The sequence below is a fragment of the Colossoma macropomum genome, unplaced genomic scaffold, assembly GCF_904425465.1.
Source record: "Colossoma macropomum unplaced genomic scaffold, Colossoma_macropomum, whole genome shotgun sequence".
In the NCBI taxonomy this organism is placed as follows: domain Eukaryota; kingdom Metazoa; phylum Chordata; class Actinopteri; order Characiformes; family Serrasalmidae; genus Colossoma; species Colossoma macropomum.
Window position 1 is genome coordinate 32,283,982 of NW_023494787.1, and position 24,897 is coordinate 32,308,878.

Sequence of the window (24,897 nt, forward strand, 5' to 3'; positions counted from 1 at the left end):
AGGCTCTAATGTACTTTCATGACACTGATGTCTTCCACAAAGTAACATCCCATCTATCTGAAATATACCTGCTTCAAAATTTGTTTCAATCACACTTAAAGAGCCAATTTCATGGCAAAAAAATTGGACTGCTTTTTGAATGAGGCCTAATACCAAGCGGCCAATCAGAACAGAGCTTATTTACATATGTCAGTCTTAAAGGCACAGCAACAAAAACAGCCTGTTCAATGTTTTCAAATGTATTCCTTTGTTGTCACCTAAAAAAGGCCACAGCTCTACATTAAGAGAAACTTACTGAGTCAGACCCTGCTAGAGAAACCTGCAAAACCAGCATATGTTGTGTTTTAAAGCTGGTATGCTGGTTAACCAGCATGACCATGCTGGGGTGACCAGCTAAACCAGAACCAGAACATCACTAGGGTACCATAATCCAGCAAAGACCAGCTTAGACCAGCATGAAATGATTGCTGGTCTGTCTTTTTCAGTAGGGCTGTTCACAGTGATCCTTGTTGAAAAAAACAGCTTCAGACCAGCATGCATTCCATGCTGGTCTAAACTGGTTTATGCTAGTTAAAGCTGGTTTAGCTGATCACCCAGCATAGCTATACTGGTTGACCTACATACCTGCATCCAAAACACAACATAAGCTGGTTTTGCTGATGACCAGGTATGTGGTTTATGCTGTTTTTTCTACCAGCAGTGGTGATAGGAACAAGACATATGAGGAGTTTGAAGCCTCTAAAAACTATGTCACAGAAAGTTACGATATTAAGTGATTATGAAAACACTGCCTGATCTCTGAGATGTTCTTTACAATAGATTTGAGGTAAGGCTTGGGCTTAAAACATATTAAAAGGCATTCATGGTGGAGAGGTGCATACAGAGTGTTGTAAGGCAAAATAGTCCTCAAAGACCAATAATACGTTTTACAATGTATTACTCTGTAAACTGTCATTTAAAAAGGTAAGCCGCAGCTGTACATCAATGTCAGCCGAAGTAAGCTTTTTTTGCCATTGTTTTCTCCCTTCTTCTAGGTTAACCAGATATCTGTTTATGAACTCTCATGGGTGCTCATATATGAAAATTAGCTGGAATGCACATCCCTAGTCTCTGTCTAGGTATTGATTTGCCTGAGAATTGCATCTTCTGACAAACAATATTATGCTACAGTCAATTACAATGAATCAGTGAATCAGTTTGAGATGGTTAACTGCCACCTTGATGATTGTTTTGATTGTTTCTGGAGAAAAGTGGTTATATTCACACCCTCAAAAGAATCTCAACTTAAAAGAAGCCAAAGCTGTAGTATTAATGTTATCCAACAGTAAAGCGTCATGGTAAGCTATTAAGCGTAGCTTTAGTCAAGCACCAAGGAAGTGACTATTAAATACAAAATTAGTTAAGCTCAATCAAAATGTTGCAAGATTAGACATTAAGCAAATGTTTGCAATAGCATTTTATTTTTGCTAAAAGCAAAAGCTAATATAGCTTGAAAGGCTAGCTTCTCTCAGGAGAGAAACAAGGACTTTTCTGACCAGCGAGGCACCTGAATATACATGAATCTTAACAACTTGACGTTTGGGAAAAATACTAAATTTGAGGCTACAAATGTAGTGTAAGAATTAATCTAAGCCTGTCATTCAAGTCATTAAGAGTGGTATGATACATATTCAGAATTGTTCACAGTGGCAGTTATGGTCACCAGATGTCTAAGGAGTTTAACGCCTGTAAAAGCTACATCAAAAAAAGTTATTACAGGAAATGATTATGAATACACTGCTTAATGGCTGAGAGATTGTTTTACAATAGTTTTGAGTTTTGAGGTTAGGCTTAAAATGCCATTCATGGCGCAGAAGCACATGTAGGGTGTTATAAGACAGACTAGTCCCCAAAGAACACTAAATATAAAAACTTAGAGGACACACAGGTTCACCAGTGGCGTTGTATAGTAAATAAAATGGCTATATTCATGTTGAAGGCATGGCAACCCCTGGTTCCTATCACCACTGTGAAGAGTCTGTGAGTTTCTCTACAATGAACCATTTCACGTCAAACCACTCTGAATGACTGTTTACATCTCGACGACTCCCCTTTTAGTCTCATCTGTCTTCAGCTGTGCTAAAAGCTAACATAGATTGGTCAGAGAGTCTCACAGGCCAGACAACTAGGGAAGTTCTCTCGTTTTCTACCTCTGATCATGGCGGCCAGGGAACGGAGCTCCAGCTGTGAAGACAATGTCACAGCCACTGGTTGTGTTAATGCATCTGACTGAGGTGAAGCCTCAGATAACATCAGTACAAGGAGACGACACACAGCAGACACACACACGCATACTATACAACACAACAGAGCAAAGTCCTTCTTCACTGTCCTGTACAGTCTAATTATTTGTCCTATAATTGTCCAATGGATTACTTTCTGCACCGTGGCAACATTTAACATAACAAGGTGAATTCTGCATTTTGATTGCTGAAGCAATTATAAATAAGGAGAAAGAAGGACTAGAGATGCAAGAATATATCAGATTTAAGATTAAATGTGATTGTATATTATATATGAATACAGTTGCATGTAAAAGTTTGGGCACCCCTGGTCACCCCTGGTAAAATTTTCAGAAAATGGCATATTTAAGTTAATCAACAAAATATGTCATTTGACCAGGGGTAGTCAAATTTTTGCAGAAGACTGTATACGACCACTTGGTATCTCTCAAATGCTAACATGACTAGAAAAAAAATGCACCTAATGTTTTTAAATTTGGGCTATTTCATTTATCTGGTCCATTCATCCTAGCATAGCAAAGTTAGAATTTTCACACTTTTTTAAATAGAGGTTCTCACATGACAGTGTCAACATAAAGTATGTACTAGATCATATGTAGATTAACAGTCAGACAGGAACTGGTCAAGTATTATGATAATAAACAAATCCTTCAGCTGCAGAATGGCTCGGGACATCTGTTTCCTGACCGTCTAGCTTGTGGAAGAGTTCAGTGTTAACAGAGCATTATGCTGTACGACAACAACACAAGCAACACTGGCTGTATGTATAATACAGTCTTATAATGCCAGTAACTCATTTGGTTCTGTCTTTCCTGTTCTGCCTATTGGTTGTTCCTCTACACCGCCCTGGGGAAATTTCCTGATTGAATCCTGTGTTTCCCAAGAGGCCTGGAGGATTCCTGTCAGAACGTCACCTATGCAACCCCACCACTACTGCACACACACACACTCATATACACACACAAACAGACTCTACTTACTTTTTCTTGTTGATGGTCCCACCTTGTGCTGCTACACAGCTCCAGGAAAACACAGAATCTACAGTCAGATAGTGTCAGATATAAAGCTGTTTGACATCTACACACACACACACACACACACACACACACACACACACACACACACACACAAACACAGTTGGTTCCTTTCCCCAGCCAGGACGGAGACTGTCACTGCTCTGCTAATAGCACAATAGGCTGATTGTGCCTAAACTGACCTGACACTCAAGGATATGTGGCACTGAGCTGCTTTTAGCCAAGAGCCAAAAACCATTGCTGACTCTTTTCTGCGCCTGGCTTCACCCTCCACACCACAAATGCCCTTGGATAAACTTCCAGTAATAACATGGAATTCCTAGAATTGCTTACAGTTTCTCAGATACATTACAACATGGTCAGAGCTCTATGGCCAGAGACAGATCATGATCTTGTGAGACCAGTTGTCATAAGCATCTCTGGAAGCCCACCTCAAACTCATAATAATAATAATAATAATAATAATAATAACAACAACTTTGTATGTTCTCTAATATAAATATAAAACTATTAATGTAAAGTCATATGAAGCAATGACAGAGATCAAATTCTACAAAAAGTTCATCATTAAAGCTAAATTAAAGTAATTAAAACCAACAATAAAGAGTTACACTTCCAAAGTATGTACTGAGTCTGATTACCACACAAAAGGTGGAATTAAGTTCCACAGTTTAGAATATTAATAACTGAAAGAGGTCTCTCCATGTTTTCTATATTTTACAGAAGGAATTGCAGAAGTCCTGTATCTGCAGATCTAAGATCACGTGGGAACATAAACAGACAGACAGACATTCAACAACATACACAGGAGATTTTCAAAGTTTTAAAAACTAGAAAAAGAACTTTAACAAAAGCTCATAATAAATAATTAAACAGTAACACTTCATATGAATCCTGTATTCATAATGCATTATAAAAGTGTTAAATTTCATACATAATACCTAATGATACCAGGCATAAGCTTGTATAATTGCTCATAAATAGTTGTAGTAACATGCACAACACTTTATAAAGCATGTATAAATTGTTTCATAAAGTGAGATTCCATAATGCATTATATTATCTGTTCATATGAATATTGTACACTTTGTAGAACTTTATTACAGGCTTCAAGTGAAGTTTTTAAATGTGTTTTAAATGGAAATTTCATGTAAGTACATAATACCTTACAGAGCATTATAAGTGCTCTTTACAGGCTTTAAGTAAAGTAAGATAATCCTGTGTAAAATGTCTGGTGTGGGAAAGTCACTCTGTGGGTTACACCACTGCAATGTTTATCTTACACACTCAGATAATATATATATATCGTTGTGTTCCATCTGGCAACGCAGGAGCTGTTTAAGGCTTGAATTTGCAAAGCTACTTTAAAGCTATTGCTACCGTTAGCTGTTTTTCTAGGCAGCTGCCATTTACAGTTGTTATCAGCTTGCTGACATAAAGACTCGTCCTCTTTATCATTAGCAGAACTACACTGTAGGTCAAAACTAAAATCTTGTACTCCAACTGGCAGAAAGTAATGTGTGGAAGTAACCAAACTAGCCCTGCCCCCTGCCGTGGTTGCTGGGCAGCAAAGAGGTGGACAGCATGTTTGAGAAGGATTAAAATGTGAGGGATTTACCAAACCAAGCACTCTGATGCACATTTAATAACCACCAAAAATGTGATGTTCAGTCTTTGTGCTCCTGGCTCTCGGAGTTTGACGTTATGAATGTTCCTTTCAGCCTCTGAGAAAAATTACTGCAGGGGGAATTTTTCTCTTTATTAATCTCCTACCTTGATTAACACCTCTAAAATACCAAACCTCTTACAAAACTAGTATTACAGCAATCATTCTTGTAGACAAAAGCATATTTTTGGCTCTTTTTCAGTACTACTTTTAAGTGTATTATGTGGGCTAATTTTTGGCTAACACTTTGGTTTTCCCGCAGGCTTATAAAAATAAAGGCTTGTAGAAGTTTAAATGTTACTTTGCTGGGACAGCCTGTATCTTCTGGTAGTTGTACAACTAGTTACATTCGTTTGGCAAACCTAGTCATTGTGAAACTGAGTTTGCTCTTAATGGCAGACCTCTAAAGGCCCGCAGTTTACTTTCAATCCAAGACCTCATGTCGACTCACTAGTCTTTTTTTCTGATAGGCGTTCTGTTACTGCGGTGTGGGCAGCAGTTTTTTTTTCTTGCGGTTGCTCCAGCTTGGATAAGACCGTCCCTGCCTCACAGCACAGAATCCTTCTTGCTACATTTGTAGCAGAGTACTGTTATGCCTCTGCTTTTGTAACTTTTTTATCCCAACCGTTTTTGCTCTATGCTGGACATCAGTTACTACAATACAGAGAGAAATTATTAAAGCAAAACAGTAAAAGCTTTGACAATTACCACTTCGGAATAAAGGCATGTATTATGATTGCAAGTGTGCAATTTGAGTTTAAAAAAACAAAAAAAAAAGTATAACAGTATTAAAGGAAAATTCCACTCACCAAAATTTCTGCATAATTAATCAATTCAGACATAAGCCAAGTCATTTTGAGAGGTGTGATTTGAAACATACAGTTCTAGAGATACAAGTCACAACTGTCCACAGACAATTTAGCCACAGAATGTTATTACATGAAATGATTACTAATATGCTGCCTTATGTAAGAGATACTATTTTTATGATCTGTTCATGGTGGAATGGTATATGCAGGGCACTGTAAGGTAATTATTATGATTATAATTATTATTTACCACTGTTTTATCATTATCAACTTTACATATAAAACTCAGAAGACATGTAGGTTCACTGGATGTTGGATAGTAAATAAACTTGTTGTATTTGCATTGTACATATCGTAATCACTATTTTCTATCACTACCACTGTAAAAAAAAAAAAAAGGTCTGAGTCTGTATGTTTCTGTACAGTGAAGCTTTTCATATCAAAACAGTCTGAATGGTTTGTCTCAGCAATTGAATTAGGCAGAAATTTTGAAAAATTTGTGGAATTCACTTCATATTGTTCAGCCCAGTCATTAAAACTGAGCCTACTAGCCGCCGCTCTTGATTTCTCTCAGTGGCCTGAATTTCACAAAAAGAGCTTGTCACCCCAAATCAGCCTGCAGCCCAGACATCCTTTCTACGTATCTATAAGTGAGATATAGTCCTGGAGACATGCTGAATAATTAGTGAACTTTGGGAACCGTTACATACACATACATAGAGCACAGAGAATGGAACAGTCCAACCACTCCCCATACCCCCCGTCCACACACACACACATACACACACACAGAGGGACGTGCCGGGTATATAGGTCAGTTTGCATGACCAAGCACGTTGAAATAAGAGGATTACACCATTCTTGGCGAGGTAGGCTGTGCTACAAAAATGACATACAAACAGGGTTAAAAAAAAACAGTAAAATAATAGTAGTACTAATAATAATAATAATATTAATGATAATAGTACTTTTTATTATTACAGTAATGGTTAAAATTATTATGATCACTACTGTTATTATTGTTATTATTTGCAGTAATAGTAGTAGTAGTACTGCTGATACTATTATTTGCATCAGAATAAGTTCAATGAGTCTAATGTAGGTGTTTTAGATTATTTGGTTAAAGTAAGTTTACCAATTGCTGTATTTAATATACACAATATACATAATACATTGTATTACACATAATGATTCAAATGTCAGCTCTGCAATCCTCAACTACACTGCTGTGTTTTTGCTGTTGCTCTGTTTAGTGTTACTCTGCTGATTGCTTCTCTGTCTGGCACCACTCAGCTCAATGTTCTGTGGACAGCTCATCCACTTCACATGCCTTAAGGAGTTATGTATGACATAACCCATCATGTCACATGACCACTCAGTGCCTCTCCACGGCCCACTCCTTACAGCCTCTCAGAGCAAGATGGAGGCAAGAAGGGAGAGGAGAGACACACAGATGGGTGAAAAAAGGGCTAGTAAGTGATAAGAGTAGAGAAAAACGACAACACAATGATGTAAACAAAGCAGAACAAGTTTGCAGTAGCACTGTAAGCAGAAACAGGGTTGTTGTTCATCAGTCGTAACCTACCAAAACAAAGTGCACTGGTTCACTGATTTAAATATCCAGATCTCAGCAGCAGGGCAAATAAAACAGAACTACTACATATATTAACATTAATGACATCCTGAAATAAGGAATGTGGAATATATATGAAATAAACCAGAATCTACTTGTTATTAATACTCACATGAAGCCGCCTCTTCTAATTAGTGAATGCAGCTACTTTAAGGAGCACTCATCGCTGATACGGGTGCTCAATTGTGCACACACAGCTTGCATAATTTCTACTGAAAAGCATTGACCAACAGAATGAGATGCTCTGGAGCACCCAAAAATGAGCCTAAGGTCACCATGCACAATGCCAAGCATCGGCTAGAGGGGTGTAAAAACCCCCAACACTGGGCTGTGCAGCAGCAGAACTGCATTCTCTGTGATAGAACACAATCCAATACCTTTGGGATGAGTTGGAGCTGCGTTTGTGATCCAGAGCTAATCATCCAACATCAGTACCTGACCTCACTAATGCTCTTTGGCTGAATGCAGCCAAATCCTCACAGCAATGTTCCAATATCTAGTATAAAGTCTTAAAAGAGTAGAGGCTTCTACTGCAGTAAAGGGGGACAAACTCTCTATTAATACCTTTGATTTCAGGAGAAATCTGAATTAGCACTTGTCTATTGGCATTTGCACATGTGGTACATGTTGGTTTATATATCTTATATATTTATAGCAAAAGACTGAATGTCTGAGTGGTTAAAATGCTCATAATAAGTGGCTGCAGTCAACTTCGGTAATAAGTTAAATAAGTAAACAGGAAGTTCCTTAAGAAACAGGATGCAAGCAGTGTTTCTGTGAGGCTGTATTAAGTGAACCTTATGTTCTCTTATGTGTTTGATATACAAGTTAAAATGTGGCCAAAATCTGTGATCATCTGTGATCAACTATCATTCCTCACACACTCACTGTAGGAATTTCTTGTTGTCTCTTATTGTGTTATTTTGGCTGCTCAACTTCTTTTGGTTGTAGACAGTTTACCAGCAACAGGTCTTACATTAATGGTAATGATTACCTTTGCTAGTTGTTGCTATGGCAACAATAAAGTTAGGAATCTTATGGAAAAAAGAAAGTCATCAAGTCACTCTTTGGAACATGCTGGAATGAATGTTTTAAACATCTTAAAAGTGAATATCAACTGGTTCTCCTCCTACAGCCTCAAAAGTGCTTTGCTTACACAGCTGATGAAGGACTTCCGTCAAAAGCATCCTGTTTATTTAGAAACATTGTGTACTATCCTGGAACCTTCCAGAATTCCAGCTTAAAAAAAATCCAAACTCTACATTTATTTACATTTACTTGCTTATTGGTCTTATTGCTGCATGCATTTGAAAACTGGTAACTAGCTTATCTGTCACTGTGTTAGGCTTCTTCTTCAGTGGCCAGGGTTTGCAGAACTGCTCTTGGCTGGTTAGTTTTGCATAGAGGGTCACTCTTAACCCAGTGACTGTGTCAGACATGCTCTTATCAGCACAACCCCCACTATCAATACAGTGTCACTGCTGTGTTGAGAACGCTCCACCACCAAAATTATATCTTGTCAGCAATGGTCCTGTCCTGTCAGTGATAAATAGTTTACAGGGGGATGAGCTACAGTCTTTGACGGTACTCTTGTTTAGATCTCATGAAGTATAATGTAGGTGTTTCAGATAAAGTGGATGGGGGAGTGTATATACACTGTATATACAAAGGTTTGTAGACACCTGCTCATCCTACATTTCTTCTAAAATCAAAGATGTTAATAGGGAGTTTTTCCACCTTTTGCAGTGGGAAAGTTTCACAGTTTCAGCCTCTTCTGTTCTGGGAAAACTTCACACATTACTGTGAGGATCTGATTGTATTCTGCGAGGATCTGATTCATTCAGCCACAAAAGCATTAGATGCATTAGATAAAGTCCAACTCACCCATACTGGATGATGCTCAATTACTTCAAACAACACAGTTCCACTGACATACCCCTCTAGCCGACTCTTGGCATTGGACATGGTGAACTTGGGCTTCAGAGCATCCTGTTCTCCAGTGCTTTTCTATGTACATCATACAAGCTGTGTGAGCGCAGCTGAACATGTGACAGTTCACTAATTAGAAGGGGTGTTTGGACACTTTTGGACATACACCGATCAGCCATAACAGTAAAACCACCCCTTGTTTCTACACTCATTGTCCACTTTATCATTTCTACCTACCACATAGGTGCATTTTTGTAGTTCTACAATTGCAGACTGTAGTTCATCTGTTTCTCTGCACATTTTGTTAGACCCTTTTTAGCAAGTTCTTTAATAGTTCGGACCCCTGGGGGACCACCACAGGGCAGGTATTATTTGGGTATTGGATCATTAGATGCTACATCTGTTGTCCAACGTAATTACGTCGTTGTTCTGAAACGTCAGCATGCGGAAGAGAAGCCAGACAAGGCGCGATTACAAACACCAGAGACCGAGTCATGAGCTCCAGTCTCAACAGTTTTAGTTCACATCCCTGACAGTTACACCGAGAGCCAGACGTTTACCTTTGTCCTCACATTAACTGCTCTCTCTTCGTTTACATTCCACATTTAAAACTGTTTTAACGGACATATTACTACAACAAGGGCACAACATCCTTGCCCGCGCACTTTTTGACTAAATAAAGGCTAAAACAGTCTCTGTTTCAGCGTCTGCGTCCTTTAACGTGTGTTTATGACGGATTAACTGGAGACACTATCGTGTCGCTGCGCCTCGTAAACGACACTGTTATTGTTTTTGAGACTGGACTAGTATGGCGCGCTGGGTTTGTTACGCCAGACTCATTCAGAAGCGTTGTAATTTTTCCCACTGGTTTTCCGACAAGTCCCGCCCACCTGCGCTATGATTGGTCAGTAGTTCATCCTCAGAAACAGTGGACAGCGCGTGAGTAGGAAGGGCGGAGGGCGGGGCTTGTCGGAATACAGGCGGGAAAAACAGCGCCATTCAGAAAGCTCTTCACAAACTTCATTCTGTTTTTTAAACGGTTAGAGCTGTTATTCATTTTAAAGGAAGGGCTTCCAAACAGAGCAGCAGTGCGAAAGCATTGATATAGGGGGTCAAACAATGATCATAACGGTAGTAGATAACGTTAACCCGCACATAGTAAACAAGCAGCATGACTGTCTTCTCATTTTACTATCACAGTCACTAACGTACTATCACTTAGTGATGACTGACCAGCTCAGTCTGAGCCCGGACACTGGACACAAAACGAGAGAGTGGCGCGTACAGGAGCAGGTCGAGTCCAGCACGCGTACACACACACACACACACACATACACACACACACAGAGACGGCGTTGGCTAGGAGGCTGGACTTCCCCGAGCAAAGTCATTTCAGACATCTAAAAGTAATATAGAGTCTGCGCAAAATAACGAATTAACATAAATGAAGTCCAGCTGACCCCAGTACGCTCTTTGCGTGTGGCACTATGTTGGCACTTACCCAGTCTTCCAGTATCCCCGCTCTGATATTCAGCCCCCCTTTGCAGTAGTAGTCCCGTGGTTAAGTATCCAGAGCCACACAATGCCAATCAAACATTAGAGCCACGCCTTCGCGGACTGCGTCACGGATTATGGACGAATCGGAGTGAAGCGAGGCTTCCTCGTTTCCGCCTAATGGAGGAGGAGAGAAGAGCGCTCAGATGAAGGTGTGTGGGAGACAGAGGGGGAGAATGAGAGCATTTAAGACAGTTCATTAACCAGTTTGGACAGTTTGATCAATTGACACATCGTTGAGTTTACACAGCCCGGCAAAACAAGGATCTATCTGTCTGTCTGTCTGTCTTTCTGTCTGTCTGTCTGTCTGTCTATCTATCTATCTATCTATCTATCTATCTATCTATCTATCTATCTCGTTGTGTCTCAGTCTATCTGTCTGGTGATTCACTCAGTTAACGCGCTTTCACGGGTCACCCGTTATTTAGAAAGTGGGGCGCTTGACAAAAAAGCCACAAAATCCGGTTTCAGTTAATAGTCACAAGAGGGCACACTTTCCTACAAAACATCTAACATCTAAGCGAAAGACCTGCACTGTGTGTGTGTGTTTGAAATGAAAGCTAGCATTAGATACATATTTCTCTCATTTTTGTCCTCTTTCTCTGATTTTTTTTCTCTTTCTTTTTGTGAGTGGTTTGTGGGTGGTCTGTGGGAAACGCACAAAGCTGCACCATTACTGCCTTTGGTATACTTATAAACCCAATTCCAAAAAGGTTGGGAGGGTATGAGAAATGCTAATAAAACAGTAAGCAGTGATTATTAAATTCTCTTTCACTTTAAGTAAATTGAAAATGGTACAAAAACTCAGCATTTTATGTTTTACTTTACAAACTTAAATGTTTTTGTAAACATACACACATTCCAAATTTGATGCCTGCCATACATTCAGAAAGTTGGGACAGGAGCATGTTTATCATTGTATTATATCACCTTTCCTTTTTACAGTACTTTTGGGGTCCGAGGACACTAGTTCATCCAGCTTTTAAAAGCAGAGTTTTTTGTCATTCTGTAGTTTAGTTTTACAAGTCTACAGCTAAGCAAGTGTACAGGGCCTTCGTTGTCATACTTAGAGCTTAAAGCGCCACACATTTTCAGTAAGTCTGCACGCAGGCCAGTCTAGTACTTGCACTCTCTACGCAGCCGTGCTGCTGTAACATGCAGATTGTGGCTTGTTGTCATGTTGAAATAAGCATGTGTGTTCCTGAAAAAGACAAGCTGAAGCTGAAGCCCAGAGAAATCGGCAGCATTTCTGGATGTTCCGCCATGTCTAATTACAGGCTTAACAGTCTTAACAATGGACAGTGTTTATTGACATTGGTTTGTCAAAGTATTCCTGATCCCATGTAGTAATATCCATCAAAGAAGCCTGCTGGTTTTTAATGCAGTGCAGTCTGAGGGGTTGAAGGTCACAGGCATTCAGTTGAGGCTTTCAGCCTTGCTGTTTACACACAGAGATTTCTTCAAATTCCCTGAATCTTTTGATGACATTATGTTCTGTAGAGGATGAAATACCTAAAATCCTTGCAATCACTCACTGAGGCACATTATTCTTAAACTGTTGGATTTTTTGCTGATGCATTTTTTGGCAAGCCTCGATCCGTCCTTGCTAATAACGGACAAGGCCTTTTCTGGACGCTCTTGCTTTCATATGCAAGCAAGATTGCATCACCTGTTTATGTTTTTGAAGATTTTACAATGTTCATAGTTTTAAATTGCCCCTGTCCTAACTTTTTTGGAACCTGTTGTAGGCATCACTTTCAGACTGAGTGACTGTTTGCAAAAAACAATGAAGTTGATAAGAAAAACCCAATCCATTCAGTCCATATTTGTAAACTAAGCTGCAAAAACAGCCTGTTTTGAAAACATTAATGTGTTTGTAATGTTACAAAACAAACACATTGATGTATATCTGCCTGTTCAGCCTTACAGCAGTTTAGCTCTGTTTTGTCACACTAATGTTATAAGGAGTGTTTCAGCTTTGACTGCTTTTTGAATGAGGCACAATAAAGAGCAGCCAATCAGAACAGAGCCTATTTATATATAAATCAGTCTTACAGGCACAGTAACAAAAGCAATCTATTTAATTCTAAGTGATAAGGTTGCAAAATAGTAATCCATCCATCATCTAAACCGCTTATCCTTCTGGGTCGCGGTGAGGTGCTGGAGCCTCTGTCAAAATAGTAATGTAAAAATGAATTCTGGCTGTTCTTAGTATATAAGCCCACACAAATGTGATGAGAGGAAGCCAGTATAGAAGAGTAACACAGAAGACAAATGTAGGTTATGGGCTCTATAAGGCTGATTTCAGGTGCACATACAGCAGTATATAGCTACGATCATACAGAAGTAGAATACAAAGATAACAATATAATGGGTGTGTGTAACAGAGAAGAGTGAGTGTGATTGTGTGTTGGTGTATTGTGGGTTGGCACACTGATGCAAATAAACAGAAGACCTCTACTTACTATGTAATTAAAAAAAAAGACATTGTGTACGAAAATAAACCAGTGCTTTGAAAGCTGGGTCACCCTGGGCAATTCCATGCTCATGTGATGTATTTAAGCCTCTGATAGTAATGTGAAGATACAGCTACTGAGCAAATAAAGGTTGTGAAAATAGGGTATATAGTTGACCATAAAGCAAATATTAAACTGCTGATCTGGATATGTAGCTGGCAGGTCTGTTCCCAGGAGTGAACTATTGACAAATGTCACTGTCAGAGTACATCACATCAAGATGTTCAAACAGCCAAAGCACACCTGTGGTTTTGCATGTTTCCTTAATAGACACCACAGTGCAAAAACAAATAAGCATCTATTAGTCATTTTCCTGTATTTTCCAGTGTCAAAAATAAGATGAATCTTTTATCATCCTATAAGATGTTTCATTAATCACTTTACAGGTTGATCTGGTGACGCTGTATTGCAAAGAAATTATCTTGAGGGGATTTAAACATTACAAATTGCCTAGAATACATAAGGCAGTAAAAATTGTCAACACTGAGACCATAACAAAGCAGGAATTATCTCAAGAGGGGCAGATGATTCTAAATAAAGAAGTGTGGAATTACAAGGTTTGATACATTTAAAGCTTACAATGAATGAGAAACATTACTGCTTTATTTCTGTAGCGTCCATACCACTGTCTTATGGTAAAACTGCTCATCTTTATGGCAAATGACTTCAGTTTGCCAGTGTAAAAACAACATATATGTATAGTACAAAAGTCAGAAATTACCCTTCATTTATTTATTTTATTTAATGTACAAGTTATTCATTTATCAGCCTCATATTTATTAGAAAATTACACAGAAGCCTCAACAAGTAAATATACTATTGGGTTTATTTTCAGTATTTAGTATGCTCACTCTTTGCCTTCATTTCGGGGGACTTGAGACTTTCAGCTTTCCAAAAGAAATCTACAGGGATATTTTCCCCTATTGGGGTGTTGGTTGCATTTTTGCTTCTCCTGATGCAAGTAACCCCAAACACACTCAATGATGTTTAGGTCTGGACTCTGGGTTGGTCAGTCCACTGTTCTGAGAACACCAGCAGCTTTTTGTTTGATTTGCAAATGTTCTTCTTTTTTGTCTGTTTCATTTTCTTAATAATGGCTTCTTGACACTTACACATCCATTCAGACTCATAGTTTCAGGCACATTTTTTTAGATCTTTCTTTAAATCTAGCAGGTCTTGCAAGGCTGTTAGGAGTCCCATTTTCTTTGTATCTTTTAATCAATTTTGAACTCCTTTTTCCCACTTATTTTCTTTTGAATTTCCTCTTCCTCATGAAAGTGGATTATGTTTTTGTATTTTTACATTAGCCGAATGTAGCATTAGGAGTTTACCCTCTTATTGGTGTAGCATATGGTGTGTTTGCTTAGGCAGGGAATCGAATCCCACTCTGCTGCGTGAAGAACAGTGGTGTTACTGACTACACTACACCAACCTGTATCTATGTTCTTCAGAAATATCTCCTGACTGAAACTGTAATAAATGAAGGGTCTTCTTAGTACACTGTTAAAAAAAAGCTACTGTGCAAGTACATTTTTCATTCATTAAGGTACAATGTAAATGTACCCACAAAGGTACAACAGTGGTTTTAAGGTCCAATTGTGTACCTCAAGTAAGTTTTTCCAGGTGAAAAGTACATATTTGTACCTTTTCATAACCTAATGTTTTAAAACAGAGCAATACAGTAAAAGGCCTGTAGACAAGACAGGGTGTGTGGAGTCCATACAACTTCATTTCAATAATTTCAATGGATTTTGGTACAATTATGTTCCTTTGAGGGTACCACCTCAGTGACAGTTTTGCACCTTTATATCTGAGAGTATACTATAGACCCCTTTCTGTATAACATACTGGCCTACACTGTGACATTCTATGGTATAAACATAAAGCAGTCTGAAAATGCTTATTGTGGCCTCTTTTTCTATTTTAAAGTTATGAATTGGACATGTGACATGTTGATGTTGACTAAGACTATGTTGTAAATGACCTTGTTTGCAAATTTAATTGTAATACATTAACATTATTGGGTAATTAGGTTAATTTCTGTGTACCATTTCAGCAGGGCTGTTCCAGCCACTGGCTATTATACAATCAAGTAGCCTGAGGCCACTCATTCCCTCTTAATCATCAGAAGTATCTAAACTTAGCTGCCCCAATTAGTTGACCCTGCCCTCAAAGTTAAAAAGTAATGCACTCACAAAAACAGAAACATTTCTGTGAACTTCACCTTTAAGTGTTAATTGAATTCAGTGGCCGAGTCAGATAGATACTACTTCCAGTAACTCAGCTTTTGCTCAGGTTTTATCTGTTCCAGACTGACACTGAATGTATAAGAACTTGTAAGAAAACAGAAGTATCACTTTCAAATATAGTGGTTTATTAGCACATTTATACTGTACAGTGAGTAACGTTTTCTCTTTATGAATATGGTTACAGTAAACGCGATGGACATAAATGCAGGAGGTCTATGTACAGAGGGGATGCTGGGGGACTGCATGCAATCAGTGACCCTTTACTGATCTTAGATGTACATAAATGAGGAGATTTCTCAACATGGATGCATTCAGAGGACCAAAACATTACAGACGTCCTGAATAGACCCATTGCTTTTTCTCACTCTTTAACAAACTATTATCAGTCTACTTGACATATCCACCCTGACATCCTTCAGCATTTTGTTCATGCTGATGATGGCAAAAGGATCGCAAAGATTCATCATATTAACATTGCTGGATTGCTGGCGGTACTCTTTGATGAGGTCAGATGTCGCTGAAAAAGTTGACTAGATGAGCACAGACACGTTCGGCTACAGACACTGGCTGCCATCACCACATCAATGGGTCATCGTATCTGTACATAAAAAAGTCAAAAGTCAAAACCTCTTAATACAGTTTTTCTGGGTATTAAAGTGAGTGAAGATAATTTTTTCATTATTATTTCAAAGCTCCTTTTACATCCTCTCAGTGCTAAACATAAGTACCCATCCCTTTATTGGATTTTCTTTGTGTTTCTTTATTAGTCATCCTGTGCTTGAGATTTTAAAGATATGCGTGATTAAAACCACTTGACAATGAGTGCTTCATAAACTCTGACTTAGCAGTATTTAAGTAAATTAATCACTTTTTTGATTGCTCTTAAAGTCTAACTTACAATGGAGGGGAAACTGATGTTATTGAAAATACACAAAATGTACAAGCCTGTCTCAGTCCTGAGCAGATTTCTAAACCTTACCTTGACTGCTGTCGGGTGTCTGTGTCTCCAAACAGCAGGTTTGAGGTTAATGCATCAGCGTTTGACCGTTTCCCATACCTGAGAAAGAGGGGGAAACAGGTAGGAGTTCATTTATGAAAGGAAAAGTTTTTATCCTGTCCAGAACTTAGCTTTCAAGCAGTCATTCACTTCATTTGCAATAATTGCACTGCAAGGGTACTTTTAGCACCAATTATGTTCATTACTGATTTTCTTTCTTTCTTTTTTTTCTTCTATGCAGGAAAAAATCCATTTCCACACTGCTTTTTTTCCACTACCTACACTGTATGATGTGTAATGTAGATTGTTGCCGAGGAAAGCAATTAGGTGACTTACATAGTGAGCTCTGTTTCAGTTAATTCGGTGAAACCTAACAATTTGCAGAAAACTTTTCAGAGGTCTGCTTCATTGAAGATAGCCCACATTTACTGACTCTTTCCTTTGGTAAGAAGGACCACGTCTTCACAAACGTAAGACTTTCACAGAATTAGGTGTCCATTTTTGTCATTTGTCCAAAAAAATGCAATTAAAAATCCACAGCCACCTCATTTCACAGTCGGCGTGTCTTTGAACAGCAAAAGAACTGCATTTAACAGAGGCTAATCTTTAAAGCGGTGAGTAGGAGGCTCTTAATTAGAGAATCAGTGGGCCATTCTTTGTGGATTAATAAAGGCCTCTTAGAGGAACATCAAAAAAATAAATAAACAGCCTAATTCTGCAGCAGCAGACCCAATTATGACACGGCATCCTCTGCATTGAAAAACATGTATTTGTTGTTTTAGGTAACCTGGTTGCCTTGTTGGAACTTTAACTGTAAGTCAACAACAGCAACATGGATTATATGTTATCTCATTACATTGGTGGTTCTAAGCTGTCTTGGCAAAGAAGAGAAGTTATGGTGTCAAAATTTATAACAAATGTGTGACATATAAGTGATGACGCTATTTGGCCACAGTTATTTTTTGTAATGTCTATCTGAAGGATTTTGTAGGATCATATACAAATGGGCACCCTGATCGAAAATAAGTCATTTTTCAGAAAATGTTACAGCACAGTTTCTTTTTATTTGCTGTGTTTAACATATTGGAAAAAATAAAACATAAAATGTGCTATAACTTTTGCACAAGCCACATTTTATGCATTTTATTCTAGCCCCGTATGTTAAATTCAGCAAATAAACAGTAATTGTGCATTAAAATGTGCAGATGTGTGTTCACTATAGAGGATGTGTTAACTTATTTTCACTTAGAAAATCAACAAAACAATTTGACCAGGGGTGCTTAAACTTTTGCATATGACTGTATACACTTTGAAGTAGATGTGTTGATATATAGTACTGCTCTGAAACCTTTTGGGTGGAGCCCACCTTAAAAAACAGATGTATAGCAATACTATGTAGCATTGTACAATACGGTTTGATAATAATTTGCACAACACGCCTATATTAACTTACAATAAAATCTTTATTATAACAATCTATAATATAATAGCGCAGCACAACACGTCCATTATAATCAATATTATTCTTGCTACGTATGACATTTTTGCAGTACTGTCTTATATTTATCTACAGTACTTTTGTAGTTTCCTGTACTACAGTAATTGTACAAATTTAGCTTACTAAAAGATTCCTGTAGTACTACTATATATCATTTTCATAAGAACTGTGTTCCATTGTACTATGTCAGGGGCAAAATAAACCACTGAGGCAAAGTGTTAGTGATCGGTAGGGATTTCCCACCTCTGCCTTGTGATGAGGTTGATATAGTGCCGCAGGGCGGAGTAATACTTGGCCAGCTCCTCGGCAGGCGCGTCCTCTCCGGGGTTGTCCGGTTTTGTTGGGTATCCATCCGCCAGCGCCGCCAGACACAGCAGGAGCGCGCAGGCAGCCCAGGCGAAGAGCACAGACAGCGGAGGACGCATCACTCACACTGAGAGAGCGAGAGAAAGAGAGCTGGAGAGAAACACAGAACAGGTCAGAACATCACCCTGTGGTAACTATTTTACTTAATAATATATAATAAAATAAGAAACACGAAGGAAAGTGTTCTTCTGAAAAGTAAATATGATTAGTAAAACATGAGAAATCTGAGAGAGGCTCCTGAAAGTCTGATAAAACTTCCTAAGGAGGAGCGAACAAGACGATAGAGAACGTTATCCAAAACAATACAATTGTAAAATGCATAATATTACATTCTAGAAATAATATTTTTTTAAAATACACTTCAAAATAGCAAAACAACATGTACTACAATACTAAAACCAAATACATTTAAAGATAAAGGTATTTCTACCTCGTGTTTTCTTGTCATTGAACCTAAAACTGAGGTGTGAAAGCCTTCACACTTCAAACTGAGAGACAGTTTTGTGTTTTCCTAGAAAAATACAGACAGATTCGGAGTTCGGTAACTTACAGTGAGATGAGCTTCAGGTGGTCTTCTGTCCGTGACTGGCTCGTGGTTTTTCGGTTCTGAATCGCGTCTCGCGCTTCCCGGGTACTTTTATAGCTGCGTGACGCGTGCAGTGAAGACGACGAGGAGGAGGAGGAGGGTGAACATCAGCAGTCCAACGTCATGGGTTAAGAGCTCTGGCATCATCCTCACTTACGTCGGTTAAACAGCTAATTGGAGAAGTCTTTTGTTCGAATCATCAAAACACTTCTGCTTGGATTACACATTTTCTAAACAGCTTTGTCCAGTCAAACAGGCAAAAAAACAAGTTCTTACCTGAAACTAGGAAATCATGGGCCCCAGTGCACAACATTGAATGCCTCCTCCCATACGAAAATGACTTTTAATGCATAAATAAACAAAAACAAAGTCATTTGCTTGTTATTGGCTATTTTTTATACCTCAAGCAAGTTTATGCTTTCAACACATGCCGCTTTCAGGCTGAGATCAACAAGTTATTGGGCCTCAGGCACGAATGTTTAGTGGGCCCCTACCTGGCTACCGGGATTTTTTTTTTTTATGGTATCCAGTGGCGTCTCTGCCATAGAAAGTCTGGTGGGGCACAATGAACTGTTGGGGCAGCAGCCAACTCGTCAATGAAACTACACACAAACCTGATCCAAACACAAACGCACAATCACAAAAAAAACTAACGTAACAGTGCAGGAGTTAGTGGAAGTGGAGAGAGGAATATGAGTGATAACGACATTAGATCTCACAAAATCTGGTAATACCGCATCGCATTACAAATCCAAAGTTATCTAGCAGCATACAATCATTGTGGTCTGCAACTACATGTCCAAAGCAACATTTAAGAGCAGGGAAACACATCGCTTTCCGGGCATTAGGAATACACACCTTGTATTAATGCAAATTGACTCACCAGTGACGTTCACTGCTCGAAAGGGAAAGATGCATGACGATCTTTCATCTGGGCAAACTTGTCAAAAACTTTTCTCTCAAAGTCCACCAATCCTTGAATGAATTCAAGTGATGGCATATCAAGGGCAGGCAAGGAAAGCAGAAGAGTGTTTTTTAGGTATACTTGCAGTTAGCCGTGTTTTTCTCTTGAAACTCTCTGGATTGAAGAAGCAGTTTTTGTCCTTTCCAGACTAAATGATGTTAAAATTCTATGGCTGGTGTGGTCCCAAACATTTAATCTCTAATTTCTGTTCTAATGGCAGTGTATCAAAGTTAACTTTTATTATATTTACGACTTGACTCATTATATTGCCTTGATGAGTGAGTGGCTTCCACAACTGATGAGGTACTATGGCTAGCTGCATAGCAATGCCCACACCGTAAACGATGTTTACTAAACGTTGGGACATATGTAAATTTATTATGTTTTATTGGCTGCTCTGAGCATGGAGCCAACGTGATCGTGCCCCAAAGCTGGTTATTGAAAGCGTGTTGAAAAAGTGCAGAGTGTTTTTAAACTGCTCACTTAGTTAGACGAGCGCTGACGGGCTGGCCCCACACAAAGCGAAGACTGCTAGAAGAAATAGGTAGCCTGCTGGCATTTACACAACAGGTACACAAAAATATTTGGAATGTATCGGACAGCCCTACCATTGTTATAACAAAACATATACACCAATTCCCCCTATAAAGACAACAAATTAAAATTAAACAGCTGAAATATATAATAAATACAAAAAAAACATCAGCAAATTGTCAAGCATCTTAAGCTGAAGAATACTACCATGGTGGGCCTGAATATTTTTCCATTTATATCTTATATCTTGAGATGGTCTGCAGTTAAGGATATGGAACCAAATATAGGAAAGGACATTTTTTTCTAAGTAATTTTAAAAGTATTTGACTAAGATTAATAATATGTCATACAAGAAGCCGACATATCTAAAAGTTTGTTTATAGCACCTATGGATTATTCACTTGAAAGTGCTAGGAGTGCAGACTCACTGCGAGTTATTTACATGCTTCAAAATGGGGCTATATTACAGCCACTGAGACGATGATTAAAATGATGTAGGTGTGAAGTCTGTGACTTACACACATAACTCAGATATCGTAAAAGACTTACAAAGAAAAATGTTACTTTTAAGGTACAAAAGCCATGTTGAATCTGGAGAAATATCTTTCTGATTGCTGTAACTCTTTGTAGCTGACATTGCTATGGGTAGATGAGTAGATGAGTAAAAGCATATTCTACTTGAACCTGTTTAACCCCTTAAATAGCCAGGTCCCACCAGCAGGCTCACAGTTTTATCACACACTTTTATAACCTAAGAATAGGTCAACCAGTTTGCACTGAAGTCCCTGTAGTTACTGAATATTAAGGCTTAGTATGTAATAAGCCTGAGATTTTGAGGTGCTAACTACAAAAATGTTAATGTTACATTTTACCCGATGTTATGCCTTGCTAAGATTTGACTGTGTGATTCTGTGATTCCTGTATGCTTCATCCAAAGCAGATGTTGACATGGATTCAAGCTTTTTGAACACCTTTAGTGGCAGGCAGTGTGCTGCAGCAATCAGAAATTTCCATTTCTTTTCATTTTGGACCCTTACATCACAACAACACATTAATGACAGTAATAGTTCCTAGCTAGCGTTAACTTAATCCAACAAAGTTAATCTAAAGTGGGTTAGCCAGCTATACTAAAAACATTCTTACATCAGTATTTGTGGTTCAAGTGGGGTTTCCACAAACTACTGTTAAAATGTCTGGCATCATTTGTCATATTATTTATTTAATAATAACATAGAGTGTAGTTTAAATACTACAAGACAGACACCAGAAAGGATTCAAGATTTTTTTCCAATTGAGGGTATGTTATGCTAAATAATATACTACGCTATGATTATTTATTTATAGTCATGTTTTATTATCTACCTCAAGATTTGATCTGTTTTTTGAAATAGGAGTTATTCTGAATGTTCATTATAATTATAACTACATTCTCAATGCTATACAGCTTTCCCAGCCATTTTAGAATCTTCAACAGCTCTGTTCATTCTAGAAACATCTGGCATTTACTCATTTTTACAGCTTTCTACAAATTAGTTTAAACCTATACTGTTGTAAAGTAGCAGTATCATATTAAATCATTTTATACATGTATCTGCAACAAAATTAATTTCATGTCATTAAAAAGAGTGATTAAAAAGAGTGATCAAACCTTAAATGGTAGTGTAAAGACATACAGTACATTTATAAAAGTAAAGTATTCATCCCTTTGGTTTTCATGTTTTATGATCGTAGAACATTTAATCACAGTGAATTTATTTGTTTTTTCTTTACAGCCATGCATAGAAATAGACTTTCATATCACAGTGAAAACAGCTCTGCAAAGTGACAAACTGATTACAAATATAAAACACTAAGTACTTACGCAAGTGTTCCCCCTCTTTATTTTGACTCATCACTGGTGCAGCCAATTAGTGTTAAACAACATATAATTAGTGAAATTGAGATAAGTTGTTTACAGTCAAAAGGTGTCAAATGACTGTAGAAAGGGCCAACTTGTTGTGAGTCAGTATCATGGCATAATCCACACCATGACACTCCAAGCAACCCCATGACAAGGTGATTGAAAAGCACAAATCAGTGGATGGATGCAAGAACATTGCCAAGTCACTAAATATCCCTTGGCATACAGTTAAATCAATCATTAAGAAATGGAAAGAGCATGGCACAGCTGTAAATCTGCCAACACTGCATGTCATCATGAACCCACCATCCCTACTGTGAAGCATGGTGGTGGCAGCATCATCAAGCTGTGAAAATGCTTCTCTGCTGCGGGCCCTGGAAGGCTTGTGAGGGTACAGGGTAGAAAGAATGCTGCAAAACACAGTAATCCTGGAGGAAAACTTTATGTAGTATGGAAGAAACCCAGGCCTTAGGAAGATTTGTCTTTTGGCACGAAAGTGACCCCAAGCATATAGCCAAAGCTACACAGGAATGGCTTAAAAGCACCAATGTTAATGTCCTGGAGTCCAGATCTTAAACTGGAACTGAAAAAGGCTGTTTACTGATGATCCTCATGCAAGTGGACAGAGCTTAAGCAACTGCAATGTCCAAACCTGCAACAAACAAAAACGAATTAAATCCACTCAAATTCAATGTTCTGTGATAATGAAACATGAAAATTTTCAAGACAGTCAATACTTTTTATAGCCACATTTTTTGTTTTTTAATCTTCACCACTCTCATTCATTTCAACTAACACTGCTTTTTAAATTCTATTGCTTTTTCAAAGTAAAGCAATACGGCCATCTTTTCTTTAAAATGAAAACCTATGAATGCTCAAAGAACCCATCCATAGAAGTTTAAGTCTAGGATAATCATCACTGATTCATGGAATAGCATTAGTTTCACCTGAGTTAACACCTACTATAAATGATCTTTAACCTGTAAATGGTATTCACTTGGTTGTCGGTGTCAGTTGTGATTGGTCCTTTACTTTCATTCAGGAGTCTTTATTGATTGTATTGTGTTAAAATAAAAACTACATAGGTATCCATTGTACAAAAAGCCTATAAAAAAAAACAAAACAGACTTCAAATCACATAGCATTGTGACTGTGGTCTTGGCTCTTTGCTTTCAATCTAAGGGAGAGGTCATTGCAGCCATACTGGCCTTTAGATAGGAAAAAATTTACATATTATAGCATCCAATTAGAAGGGCAGTTGTGGCCATGGCTGTAGGACCTCTGTGAGTCAAGACAACAAAAACCATGTCACCAACAACACTGTAGTGAGGGACTAATCAAAGCCCAATTTGTCAGTAACAATGGACCCTATCACAGAGGTACCATCTTTATTATGGCTGTGTCTCAGCATTTATTACAATAACAGTGGTCACAATAATACAAACGTTTAAATTAATACTTGCTCTGCCACTTAAAAATCATGATTGTTTTTGTGTGTTATTACATATCAGAAAAACACACCTATAAACAATTGAACTGATTAATTAGGTCAAAGCTGAGCACGATCTTTGAGGTTTATATTGTTGTATCATTTCAATGCTTTGTGAGAGCAAGTTACAAAACAGCCTTATATTGGTTGGTCGATAAAAGTGACTCAAACAATTCACAGTTAGTATAATGTCAATACTCTCTGGATCTACGATCAGGTCTTTCAGGCTAAAACCAGGGGTCGTATGGGATTTAAACACATTACCTCTTGCACCCAAAGTAAGAATCATACTCCTAGACCAATGAACCAAGTAGTGTTGTAGTCAAGGCCACTAGAGGTGAGTCTGGGTCAAGACATGAATCTGATTCTAGACCAAAACTTTGCAGCAGTTGAGTCAAGACCAAAACTTTGTAGTAGTGAAATCTTAGTCAAGACTGAGACTTTGTAGTAGTTGAATCTGAGTGAAGACCAAGACTTTGTAGTAGTTGAAACTGAGTCAGGACCAAGACTTTGTAGTAGTTGAAACTGAGTCAGGACCAAGACTTTGTAGTAGTTGAGTCCAAATCAATACCAAGACTTTGGTATTGATTTTAGCTTTTAAAATTCTAGAAATGTGGTTATATAAAATTCTCAAGAATTTAGGGAGGTGGCCCATCCATAGCAAAATCTGGTTAGGTTTTAAACTGTGTAATCTACATAGATTAATGAAAGCATCGTTGATGATGTGAATGGAAATTTCAAAACATGGTCAGCATTTTTTAAGTGTCCGTATTCAATATGGTTCTTGTATTATTTTTTGAACATTTTCGTGTTATAGCTGATTAATTTTTACATGACCAATATCCAGCATCTTCTTATCCCATAGAATTAAACAGGCTGTTTTGTTACTGA

The 24,897-nt window shown here is 38.1% G+C and overlaps 1 protein-coding gene across 1 annotated transcript; it reads right to left on the reverse strand.

Moving 5' to 3' along the window:
- Positions 1 to 15,776: 15,776 nt before the first annotated feature.
- Positions 15,777 to 19,199, reverse strand: npy (neuropeptide Y). The gene is made up of 4 exons (XM_036565699.1): positions 19,084 to 19,199; positions 18,411 to 18,623; positions 16,652 to 16,729; positions 15,777 to 16,270 (listed from the first exon to the last, which is right to left on the reverse strand). The coding sequence occupies exons 2-4, from the start codon at positions 18,590 to 18,592 to the stop codon at positions 16,246 to 16,248; spliced, it is 285 nt and encodes a 94-aa protein (XP_036421592.1). The 5' UTR covers positions 18,593 to 18,623; positions 19,084 to 19,199; the 3' UTR covers positions 15,777 to 16,245.
- Positions 19,200 to 24,897: the final 5,698 nt, after the last annotated feature.

Coding starts and splice junctions, on each gene's coding strand:
- npy (XM_036565699.1), bottom strand. CDS start 18,592: ATGCGTCCTCCGCTGTCTGTGCTCTTCGCCTGGGCTGCCTGCGCGCTC. Junction 16,730..18,410: donor AACCTCATCACAAGGCAGAG/GTGGGAAATCCC, acceptor CCTCTTTCTCAG/GTATGGGAAACGGTCAAACG. Junction 16,271..16,651: donor GACACCCGACAGCAGTCAAG/GTAAGGTTTAGA, acceptor TTTTATGTACAG/ATACGATGACCCATTGATGT.